Below are 12,016 nucleotides of genomic sequence, written 5' to 3'. Positions count from 1 at the left end.
GACTCGACCGATTTGCAAACAGTCATTTTGTCCGGCTGGTTGATTATATTGTAGCAAATCAGCGGGTGTCCCCCAGTTCTTTGCACTTGCTACCCAGCTGCCTGTTGCAGCCTGTTGGAAAGCACCCAAAGCATTAAAAGAGAGAGAATTAATATGGCTTGCAAAATTCCCAGCGCGTTCAAAAGCAGGGGCAATTTTCTCATGTCCTCCTAGGCTACATCTGCGAAAGCAGGTCTGGATCCTGCTCCATGACCTGTGTGACTCTGGAGTGTCTGCATTCGGCTCTGCGGATTGACCCTGGGGTGTGGCAAGAGGAGAGCCCGCTCTGCTGCTAGCCCTGCCGTCCCTGTGCAGTGGGCGCACACTGGGCCCCGGTGCCCTCCTCTCTGAAGGCCTTGTCTGCTTTTCTCTTCTCTGCTGCAGGACCCGCCCTCTGAGCCCAGCAGCCCTGCCCATGCACCCAGCGCTAAGCTCCCACCCGCCCGCAGGGACATGCCCGAGAGCCCAGCCTCCCTGGCCTCCAGCCGGAGCACAACACCCCTCAAACTGAAGGACCAGAGCCTGGTAAAGAGATGGGCTGGCGAGCTGGAGAGAGACCGCGGGGTTTGGGTGGGGAGTCGGCATCTACCTCTGTATCCCAGGGCACTGCCCCAGGGTGTCTGTCCCTGCTGCAGCACAGGAGGTGGGGAGGGGGAGCCCGGAGCTCCTGGCCAGTGGATCTGGGATTCTCTGTCCCTGCTTGGAGGGCATGTCGCAGGCAATCCAGCCTGGAGGGTGACCGGGGGGCTGCCCCTGCTGGAGCTCTGGATTGGGGAAAGGGATGCTGCCCCCCGCAATCCCCTCCACTGCGCCTTCCCCCATCACACACAATTACTTGGGCTTCCCGCCTGGTCCTTAACCCCTCAAGCACTTAACGAGAGAACTTCTCGCCACTCCCTCTCCCCATCATCCTATTGCTCCCTGCCCGCCCCACATCTTCCCCTGGCTCCCCTGCCAGACACCAGGGGAGAACCCTGCCCCCTCCAGAGGGGAAGAATTGCATTGCACTGCCTCCTGTCCTGATGCAGCCCACGTCCCTCACTGCTGGTTCCAAGCCCTGGAGGGGTCATAGACTGGCAATGGGGTGAGAGGGATGGTGGCAGTGGGCGCCAGGGCGGGGGGCACAACAGACCAAGGGTTACTCCTCCTAACAATCCTCTTCTGCCAGAATCCCTCCCTCCTTCCCCACCACTGAGGGCCAGCCGGAAGCCTAGGAAACAACCTGGTCCCCAAAGGGTTAACCCTCCAGGCCACCCTACTGTGGAGTCAAACCCAGGGTCTGTGTGTCCCCTGGAGGTTCTCCAGCACTCTTAAGGGTTAACAACCACCCAGCGAGACAGAACGGTTTGGGATGCAGGCAGTGTGTGGGCTTTGCTGTGCAATCAGCAGGCAGCCTGGCCTAGTGGTTGCAGCAGAGTGGCTCTGGGAGCCAGGACGCCTGGGTTCTGTTCCCACCTCTGTACTGACTCGCTGCACGTCCTTGGGCCAATCAGTTCCCCTCCCCAGGCATTGCCTCATCCCATCTGTACAGTGTGTCAAACGCACCGTGGGAGCACGAGGAGGCTCTAATTAATGAGTGTGCATCAGGTGCTTGGAGATCCTTCGCATGCTGATTAATTAATTAATAACGAATCCCTGCTCTCGCTAGCGGGTCTCCCGCGCTGCCTGGCAAGGGGCGAGTGCCTTTGGAAGGGGGGTTAATACGCGGGTAACTGGAGCCTGGCTCTGTAGGTATTTTCCATCCGGCTGCCTGCAGAATTCCCCTGGGCTCCCCCGTGCGCTGTGCAATCTATCGATTTGCCCAGCATCAGCCTGATTCTCAGATTGAAACATCAGCAGGAGGGAAGCATGGGGAGGGAGGGTATTGATTGCGCTGTCATTCCCAGCCCAACCATCAAGCGGAGGACCAAGAGACACTTAACCAGATTCAGCAGGAGCAATCTGTCGGCTGTAGGGGTTTGGGAGCCCGCTGTAGGGTTGCTGGCACTTGCTGGCATTTCTTCCCGGGATAATCTGATTAGAGCAGCCGAAATGCCCTAAGTGATGTGAGATTCGTGGGCTCCGCTTGGATTTCTACCGGTCTCCACAAAATCCCAAGGAGAGCAAAAATGGACCCCCCTTCAGTGAAACTCCCGACAGGGTGGGGCGGCTGGTCGATGGGTCAATGGGCCTGATCCTGGGGCAGGGTCTGCAGACTCTCTGTGCAACTTTTAACCGGAAGGGGGTGTTCTCTAGGGGGTCAGAGCAGGGGGCTGCGAATCAAGACTCGTGTGCTGTCTTCCCAGCTCTGGAAAGGAGTGGGGTCCAGTCCCAGTGGTTGAAGTAGCAAGAGGGGCTGGGACTCCTAGGTTCTATACCAAACCCAGGCACAGAATCTCTCCAGGAGCTTGGATAAATTACATCGCTGCCTCAGTTTCCCCAGTAGGGTGTGTGAGGTTTCATGAATGTGCAAGTAGCACTCTGGGGGGCCTTGGCTGGTAGGCTCTAGAGCAGAGCAGGGCAACATCTCCTTTCCATTGCAGAACGATGTCTCAGCCAACACTCCCACCTCCAAGTCCTCCAGCTCCTCTCCTCCACGGGACTCCCTAACGCCCGGCCCCGGGCCAAGCTCGGCCTCCCATCTCCGGCAACTGTCCTCCAAGCCGCCTGCCACGGACACCATCAGTGAGTCTCTCTAAGGCATCTACATCTTTCTGAGAAACTGCCTGGCCTCGTAACACAGCATGTGTGTGCGCAGGGGTGCATGGCAGCTGCTGCAGTTACCACAGGGCTCTGGGTCAGTGGTGGATTTCCACCCATATCACAGCCAATTTTATGGAAGCGCTTCTGCCATGATAATATGGCGTGTGGGTCAGTTACACCAACAGGTCCAATGCGTTAAGCTGATGAGAGCCTGCTGTGCAATGCAAGGCCCTCCTTGCTTCTCAGGTGTGGGTCCATTGTATGGTTTGTGTCAACCTGTGGAACTCACTGATGCAGGAATTCAGAGTGACAAATACTGTGTCTGGCTTTTGGAAAGGGTCCTGCATTGTTTCTGACTCGTAATATTTCTGGGTATTCATGTGAAAACAAGGGTGATCAAAGCGCATGCTTCAAGACATTGGCTGAAGGGGTGAGGAAGGAACTGGCAGAGGAAGGATGATCTTGTGGGTATGGTGCTGACTGGACAGGGACTCAGATCTGGATTCAGTTCCCAGCTCTGCCACAGACTCCCTGGATGGCCCTGAGCCAGTCATTTAGGCCCAGATCGCAAAGGTACCTAACTCCCATTGATTCAGGTGTCTAAATACCTTTTGAGGATGTAGGCCTTACTCTCTCTGTGCCTCAATGCTCTATCTGTGCAAAAGAGATTGTCGGCTTTTTGTCTCTTTCGATGTGTCTACACGGTGCCTAGTTACAAAGGGTCCCTGGTTTTGGGGGCAGTGGGTTATTTTGATCCAATTATTTGATCCTAATGTATTTTCCTCCCCACCAAGGTGCGTGTTGCTCTGTAGCCCAGGTGCCTTTGGAGAGTTTTCATCCCCTTCTGACGCATCAGATACTGGCCACTCCCAGAGACCAGGGCCCAATGCTGGATTTTTCTATTGGTGCTGGGCGTGTGTGTACTCTGAGGCTACGTCTACACTGCAGCTGTAAGGTGTCATTCCCGGCCTGGGTTCGATGAGCGGTTAGCGAGTGCCTAAAATCACAAGGTAGCCGCAGTGGCTCGGGCTAGCTGCCCGACTGAAAGCCCGTCAGAGTTCCTTGGAACGTAGTAGGTGGCTAGACTGAGCTGCTGTGGCTATGTTGTGATTTTAGGAACCAGGAGAGACAGAAGCAGACGGAAAACGAGCAAACTCTTACACTGGACACTCTTGGTCTTGTGCTAGGAGACAGGACAGAAGCTCCCGATCTCCCTTCTCTGGACCATTCAGTATTTTGAGACTCTAGCCTGTGCCCTCCGTTCGTCTCCTCTTGCAGGTGATGCTCCCAGTCCGTTCCGTTCAGTCTCTCTTTCTAGGAGAGTTTTTCCAGGTCCTCCGTCATTGGTGGCTCTGGGTCCCCTGCCGTTCTGCAGTATCCCTTTGGAGATAGGTTGGTCGGTAGCCAGAAGCCACACCGTTGACGTATTACTCCCTTGAGTAAGCGGTGCAGGATTGGGCCCTGCAGGAGTTTGTTGTTTGTTTCACAGTTGTGCCCAGAGGCCCCAACTGAGATCAGGGCGCCGTTGTGCTGGATGCTGCACAGATAGCAAGAGACACGGTCCTGCCCTGATGATGTAGCTGTATAAGTGGGGATCACTTGAAAGCCCACAGGGGTGTGGCTCAGTGTTAAAGGCCAGCTCTGCCTCTGGGTGATGCTGGGCAAGTTACTTTGCCACTTGGTGCCTCAGCTTCCCCATCTGTAAACTGGGAGCATTACCGACTTCAGAGGGGTTGCCGTGAACTGGTGTTTGGAGAGCGCTTTGCAATCCTCCCGTGAGAGGAGCCTTGGAGCGTCGGGGGGATTTTGGCTAATAGAAATGCGTCCTGGCTAAAAGCTGGGTAGTGGTGGGGAAATGGTTTGATCAAGACTGGCAGTTTTCGAAGTGGAAATAGAGCAAGAATTTGAGAAATGAAGCCCTTGTCTGTGCTAGAAAATTACTCTGATGAGGGGATGGAAATGGATCTCGATAAACCAGGAGAACTTCTGAGATGAATGCACCAGGATCAGCTTAGAACTCACTTGCATTGATTTAGCTTAGTTCAGTATGAGCCCGGTTTAAAGGGATTTCGGGGCCTCTGCAGCAAGGGTTTGAAAGGCAGCATGGCTAAGGCCGCTGACTAGGGACTCAGGAGACTTGGGTTCTATTCCTGGCTCTGCCGCAATGCCCAAGGTCACCCAGGAGAAGTCCTGTTGCCTTTGTGCCTCAGTTTCCCCTTTGTCTGCCTTGTCTAAGACATTTGAGGCAGCAGCTGATCTGATCTCAGGTGCGGCTTCGTGGTGCTACTGTGGTACAAATATTAACTACTCAGAAGTTCCTGGCTTCCAGCCTTGGCTAGCAGAGTTGGTTCTTGGCACTCAGGCATTTAGATCCACTGATCCCAGGTTCAATCCCCGCTGGCCATGACCCACCCTGGGGCGTTACGCTGCCATAATGCAGGTAACCAGCGCCCAGGGGTGCTGCTCACTGGCTGCGTCTCTTCTCTCGAACCCCCAGCTCTGCGCAGCCCCCTGAGCGTGCCCAGCACCTACGCGTCTTCGTTCGGGATGGTGCCCCACGCCACCGTCAACGGCGAGCTCGCGGCCCCTAGCTCCTATGTGAGCATCCACCTCTCTCCGCAAGTCAGCGGGACGGTGCTGTACGGACGGTCCCCTCTGGTGAGTCGCAGACGGGCCAGGGCAGAGGCCAGCTCAGCTCCAGCCGCCTCCTGCAAAGGACCTTTCCCCACCCCGCTCCCCAAAATCCCATGTGTGCGGGGGATGGAGAGTAGCAGTGGTGACGTCAACAGGGGGCAGCATACAATGGGGCACCTTCAGGGCCGGATTAACCTTTTGTGGCCAAACGTATCTGTGGGCCCCCAGGGAGGCAATGGAGTGTGGCACGAGGAGGTCCGTCCCCAGAGCGAGGGGCCGGCCAGGGGCAATGGGGCAGGGCATGGCAGGGGCATCCCCACTCCACCCAGCCCAGTGCAAAGGCACTATTTACAGACTGGCAGTTGCCAGGCGCATAGTGGCCCACCTGGCCCTGTGCTGCCAGCGTGCCCCTTGCCTTTGGGGGCAGGCCCATGCCATGCCACACAACCCCATCATCCAACACCTCCCCCCAACTCCCAATGGCCAGAACCCCCCTGGATCCAGTATGGCCAGCACCCCTCCAACTCCCGCACAAATGCACAGCGCCCCGTGCACCCCCAGCGCCACCCTGCCCACAGCCCCCCACAGAACCCCCACTCCCTAGTGCCCCAATACACACATTTTTCCCTCTCACACCCCAGCACCTCCCCCAGCCAGCACTGGAGGGGGGAGAGAGAGAGAGTGAGAGAGAGTGTGTGTGTGTGTGGTTTTTTTTCTGGGGTGGTGCCCTTTGCCGCCAAGCCCTGGTCCCATCGGCATTTTGCTGCCATCGTCAGCAGGAGCAGGTCTCAGCTGTGGGGGTTGTGGCCCCGGTGTCAGCCGCTGCCCCCTCCCGTATATTCTTGGAGGAAAGAGGAGGCTGCAGAGATAGCCAGAGAGGTTGTCCTAAGCCAGGGCGGCCGGATGCTGCTTGTCTGTAGGCCCAACTCCTGCAGCCCCTTCCCACCACACCGCTTTGTGGACCAGGTTCCCTTTGCTTTGCAGGTGGCGTTTGAATCTCACCCTCACCTGAGGGCATCCACTGTCTCCTCCTCTCTGCCAGCCATCCCCGGTGGGAAACCGTAAGTGCAGCCAAATCTGTGCTGGGGGCTTGGGGTTGGGGGGGAATCATGGAAATGCCCCAGGGGGAGGCGGTGGGCTGCAGGTCACCGAGCCAGGCTCCCACCGGCCCACGGCAGAATTCTGCACAGGAGCTTCTGCGTGAAGTCGGTAATAAACAGGCCAAGGCCGTGCTGCACCTGGGAGGAAGGATGGCCTAGTGATTAGGGCTCTGCCATGAGACTCCAGAGCCCTGGGTTCAGTTCCCTGCTCTGGCCTTGAGTCGCGTCATTGTTCTGTGACTCAGTTTCCCCATCTGGGTGCTGGGGTTTACAGTCCTTCCTCTTGGGGTGGGGGCTGCAAGGACCAACACAGTAAGGCTGGGAGTGGCTCAGTTACTACAGTAATGGGGCTGGGTACCTACCTGCCTGGAGAGGCCCCTTCCTTGTCTAGCATGTGTCCCCCACCCTCCCTGGCAGGGGGAATCCTCAACACAGCCAGCCAGAAGCTCCGAGACAAAAATGAGTGACAGAAGCCCAGCCACGGAGCGTAACGCCCAGGAGGGCTGCGTCCCTAAGGCCTGCCAGTACTTACCTGCCTCTCCCCCTCCTCCAGCGCCTACTCCTTCCACGTGAGCGCCGACGGGCAGATGCAGCCGGTCCCCTTCCCTCCCGACGCCCTTATCGGCACCGGCATCCCCCGGCACGCCCGCCAGCTCCACACCCTGACCCACGGCGAGGTGGTCTGCGCCGTCACCATCAGCAACTCCACCCAGCATGTCTACACGGGGGGCAAGGGCTGCGTGAAGGTGTGGGACGTGGGGCAGCCTGGGACCAAGACGCCCGTGGCGCAGCTGGACTGCCTGGTAAGGGGACAGGGCATGGGGACGAAAGAGCTTCTGTTGGCTCTGACACAATTCCTTGCTACCCTTGAGGGCCAGATCCCCGGCTGGGGAAAATCGCTGAGGATCTGACCCCGTATGCCACAGCAGCCGAAGGCACCGGTCCTGTGTCGCAGTCGATACGCACTGGAGATTGTCACTAGGTTTGTTGGAGTGGCACCTTCCCCAAGGCCCCTCTTGGCTGGTGGACTGGACCACAGAGTTTGGACTCAGGATCCCCGAGTTCTAGTTCTGGCTTTGCTGCTGTGTGCCCACCGTGGGCTGGGCTCTGAGTGTGTGAAGCCCTGCCTCAGTTTCCCCTGTTGAGCCGGCAAAGGAACCTTCCCAGGCGGTGGTGGGAAATGATCTGTGTGCGTCGGCTGGGGCCATCCCAGGCCCACTTTCCCAGCGCGTTGGGAGCATCGGCGGAGACTGGATTGCTCCCTCGCTAGAAAACCCTCATCAAAGGGAAAAGCAATTAATAATTGAGCTGCCCCCCAGGGGCTGTGCTCATTAGCATGCCAGAGACTCTGGCACTGCTGCCATGCCTGGACGGCGCTGTGAAGCGTGGCAGGACGGCTCATGGCTGCAGCACTGGGGGGGGGGAGAGGAGGGCGGGCACTTGTTCTCCTCCCATCTCTGCCCAGTTTTTGTCCCTCATGCCCCCCCCCCACACACACACTGGGGCTTTTCCGCTTCCGAGGCCCCCATGTGCAATGCCATGACCGCGCCAGCAAGCGCAGGGGCGTACGCCAGCCTGCCAGCCAGGTCAGGGCAAGGGGCGCCCCTGAGGCTGCTTTGGAAGGTAGGGGCAATTGGGAAGAACTCAGGCGCAGAACCTGCAAGGTATTTCGGCTCCTAACGCCCTGTGAGGAGGCCGCAGGCCAGGGGGAAGCACAGCCTAGCGTGGATGCTGGTGGCCTCAAATGCCTGTATCTGAAATGCCTAATCCTGGTGGAACTTCCTGAAGGCCAAAGCTCGCAGGCCAGTGACGAAGTGTCCCAAGCGTGGCGGGTCTGAGACTGAAGCAGCAGAAGCTTGGGGTCACTTCAGCGCTGGGCCGGATGCTGCGGTGCTGGAGGTGTTAGAGGGGGGGCGGGGCAGGTTTGGCTGACTGTGGTATGTGCCGAGAGCTCCCTGTGCTTTGCACTGCTGTTAAGAGCCTGCGTGGGGCGCTCTCTGTCTCCCCCAGGCCTCAGAAGCCCTGACCGTCAATGGGATGGAGGGTAAAACAGGCCAGTCTCTGTGACTGGGCACTGACACCTTCAGGCACCCAGGACAATGAATGGGCTTGTGCGGAAGGCGTTGGCCGGGGCTTCAGGAGATCCGGGTTTAATTCCCAGCTCTGCCACTGATTCCCTGTGTGACCTTGGGCAAGTCATTTAATTGCCTGTGTTCCAATTGTAAACCCCTGGGGTCAGAGCCCAGCCTTTTGTTTTGTGTGCGCGCGCACGTGCACGTGCAGCACCTAGTGCCGTGGGGCCGCTAGGCAAAGAATAAAGTTCCTCTCAATGGCTTGATGCTGAGACTGGACCATGGGCTGCTTTGCCAAGGGCCCTAGACTCTTGGCAATGGGCAGGACACTGGGTGAGGTTGGGGCGGGGGAAGCAGAGGTGGGGAACTGGGCTGCTTTGGAGTGAGGTAGAAATTGCATCAAGGCCTGGAGCGCTTTAGAGCCCGGCGGCTGAGCCCTGCAGGGTGAATTCCATTGACCTCCACTGAGTCCCTGGCACAGGCCCCCTCTCCTGGCAGGACAGGTGGCACAGAGAGGCAGCAGGCCTGCAGCTGGCCTCGGGGCTCTGATCCAAAGCCTGCTGAAATCGGGAGACTTTCCACTGACCCTTAAGGGGCGCTGGATCAGAGAACCCCACTCCGCAGTGACTGGCTTTAAGGCTGTTCCTCCCTCTCCCTTTCCCAGAACCGCGACAACTACATCCGCTCCTGCAAGCTCCTCCCGGACGGGCGCAGCCTCATTGTGGGGGGGGAGGCCAGCACCTTGTCCATCTGGGACCTGGCTGCGCCCACCCCCCGCATCAAGGCGGAGCTGACCTCCTCGGCGCCCGCCTGCTATGCCCTGGCCATCAGCCCCGACGCCAAGGTCTGCTTCTCCTGCTGCAGCGACGGCAACATCGTGGTGTGGGACCTGCAGAACCAGACAATGGTCAGGTGAGCTCCCCCCCCTTCCACCCATATCTCGCAGGGCCTTCCCTGCACAGCCCCCTGGGTCAGGACGCAATGTGGTGTGGCTGGCTAGCGCTGGAGAAGGGAGGTGCCCCCTGGCCACAGGACCAAAACCTGCAGCAGGCGACGGTGCCTGACGCCCGCGCTCTCCCCTCCAGGCAGTTCCAGGGCCACACGGACGGCGCCAGCTGCATCGATATCTCCAACTACGGCACCAAGCTGTGGACGGGGGGACTGGATAACACGGTGCGGTGCTGGGACCTGCGGGAGGGGCGTCAGCTGCAGCAGCACGATTTCAGCTCCCAGGTAGGTGGGTGACGGGGCGCTGCAGAGCCCGAGCAGGTGGGGGTGGGCTCTGTGCTCTCCCCTGCCCCGGAGTTCCAGCCTGGTAGGGACCCGTTTCCTGGGGCCTGACTTTACCTTCTCCCCAGATCTTCTCGCTGGGTTACTGTCCCTCAGGGGAGTGGCTGGCTGTCGGCATGGAGAGCAGCAACGTGGAGATCCTGCACGTGGCCAAGCCGGAGAAATACCAGCTCCACCTCCATGAGAGCTGCGTCCTCTCCCTCAAATTCGCCTCCTGCGGTAGGAGTGTGCGCGCAAGTGCAGACGTGGGCTTGGGCCGGCCGAGGGGTTGCATGGCCTAGTGGGAAGAGCAGTGACTGGGACTTGGGAAAAGGCATCTGTTCCGGGCTCTGCCGCTGTCCTGCTGGGTGACCTTGGTTCAGTTACACTCGCTCTTGTGCCTCAGTTTCCCCTCCAGCCCCAGAACATGGAATGGAGCTGGGCAAAGCTTGGAAGGCTGCATGGATGGGACTCCATATTTTCAGGCAGGCTGACAGTTTATCCAGCCCGGGCTGTGCTTTGGATGCTCCCAGTGCATTGTCCTCTGCTCCCAGGGCAGGTGGTTGCTTGTGGGATGCCACTGGAATCCCCCACGCCTATGGGCAGCGTCTCCCCTTTTGCTGAATCTCTCGTCCATGCACGTGACAGCCCCCCGCTGACCCACTGGACTCTCCTGCTGCAGGTAAATGGTTCGTGAGCACAGGGAAAGACAACCTGCTGAACGCCTGGAGGACGCCCTACGGAGCCAGCATCTTCCAGGTGAGGAAGGGGCACTCTGCCAGGAGGCGCATTGGGGTTAAATCCCTCGCTCCCAGCAATGCGTAGGGTGGGAGCAACTGCCCAGCCCATCAGTAGCTGCCCCACAGCCAGGTTCGTAGATTCCAAAGCCAGAATGGACCCTGGTCTGACCTCCTGCACGACGCAGAACTGGAGTGTCCTGAGTTAATTCCCGATTGACACAGAGCATCAGGTAAATCAGTGGAAGGCTTTTCCCTTGGTTTTAATAACCTTCAGCGCCAGCCCTTCCTGCCCTAGCGGCCCCCAGGCGGAGATCGGGAAGTGCTGAAAGTAAGTAAGTTGGGGTCCGATTTTTAACTCCCCTCAGAACAAGGCCTCGGCCAGTCTTTGCCACTGGTCTTCCTGGCCCTGCTCTCAGCTTCCCCCCTCCATCCCCGTTATCCCACTATCAAGGCCACCCAAGGGGCAGGTTCCCTCTCCTAACCTCCACCCCCTCTCAGTCCAAAGAGTCCTCGTCGGTGCTAAGCTGTGACATCTCGATCAACGACAAGTTCATCGTCACGGGCTCCGGCGACAAGAAAGCCACCGTCTACGAAGTGGTTTACTGAAGCGTGCGCACGGGGTGGGCCTCGCCGCTGCCGGGACCGAGCTGTACCGTGACCAAAACCCCGGGGCCACCTGGGGCAGCCTGGCCAACCACTTGCCGTGGGCTCAGGATTCGGCGTGCGCTGGGAGTGGGGCCCCCTCCCCACCGCTTCAGCTGCAGAGCGGCCCGAGAGCCTCGCACGGTCGTTCCCGGCTCGGAGATGGGCCCTGTCGGTGCTTCCTCAGGCCGAGTGCGACGCTGCCGCCACACGCAAACAGGTGTGGGCGGATGGAGACACGAGACGCCTCGCTTCCTTTCTGCATCTTCCCCGCGTCCTCCCAGGGGCGGATGAGGGAATAAGGACTAGCCGGGATCTTACTGGCGTGGGGGTTTTGGAGGGAGAGGCCAGGCCCGAGGGGCTTCCCAGCTCGGGGACTAGCAATGGCCGGCTCCCAAGGCATGGAGGGGAGTTGCTACAGTGCAAGCGATGCTGTTATCACTCAGCGAGCGAAGGGGTCCTGCCACTTCTTCCACATTATTGCTACTGATTTAATGATGCCAATTTTCTGTTGAGAAAACAGCTGTAATTTCTCCTTGGTAATTAAATGTATTTAACAGGCCGTGGGTTCAATCCCTGCGTAATGAAAGGTGGGGATTTTCCACGTGGCGGGGGACAAGCATGGGGCTCAGTTCAGCACGTCAATTTGCCATGTCAAACAGAGCCTGGAAAAACACAGGCTGGGGAGAAGACGGGCCCCAGGCTGCTAACGAGACACCTCCTCTGTGAGTGTTCTGCCTTGATTACAGCCAGAGCTGCTTCAGTGACTTGGTGGAAAAGGAGCCAGCGTCCTCTCTGGAGATACTGATGGTGGCTGGGTCCTTTCAGTGGGGTGGGG

At 58.8% G+C, this 12,016-nt stretch overlaps 1 protein-coding gene across 8 annotated transcripts in view; it reads left to right on the top strand.

Moving 5' to 3' along the window:
* LOC115638838 (transducin-like enhancer protein 2) overlaps positions 1-11,734 on the top strand; it is a 35,350-nt gene extending 23,616 nt beyond the window's left edge. For all 8 annotated transcript variants that reach the window (XM_030540853.1, XM_030540852.1, XM_030540850.1 and 5 more), the window contains 10 exons: positions 424-564; positions 2,562-2,703; positions 5,219-5,379; positions 6,340-6,416; positions 7,009-7,258; positions 9,192-9,439; positions 9,613-9,760; positions 9,886-10,036; positions 10,479-10,555; positions 11,035-11,734. In XM_030540853.1, the coding sequence (XP_030396713.1) occupies positions 424-564; positions 2,562-2,703; positions 5,219-5,379; positions 6,340-6,416; positions 7,009-7,258; positions 9,192-9,439; positions 9,613-9,760; positions 9,886-10,036; positions 10,479-10,555; positions 11,035-11,142 (1,503 nt within the window). In that variant the 3' untranslated portion in view covers positions 11,143-11,734. The remainder of the gene's footprint in view (positions 1-423; positions 565-2,561; positions 2,704-5,218; positions 5,380-6,339; positions 6,417-7,008; positions 7,259-9,191; positions 9,440-9,612; positions 9,761-9,885; positions 10,037-10,478; positions 10,556-11,034) is intronic.
* Positions 11,735-12,016: the final 282 nt, after the last annotated feature.

The sequence above is a fragment of the Gopherus evgoodei genome, chromosome 22 (genome assembly GCF_007399415.2).
Source record: "Gopherus evgoodei ecotype Sinaloan lineage chromosome 22, rGopEvg1_v1.p, whole genome shotgun sequence".
Classification (NCBI taxonomy): domain Eukaryota; kingdom Metazoa; phylum Chordata; order Testudines; family Testudinidae; genus Gopherus; species Gopherus evgoodei.
The sequence above is the reverse complement of the archived record's forward strand: the minus strand, read 5'-3'. Positions and strand labels throughout refer to the sequence as shown.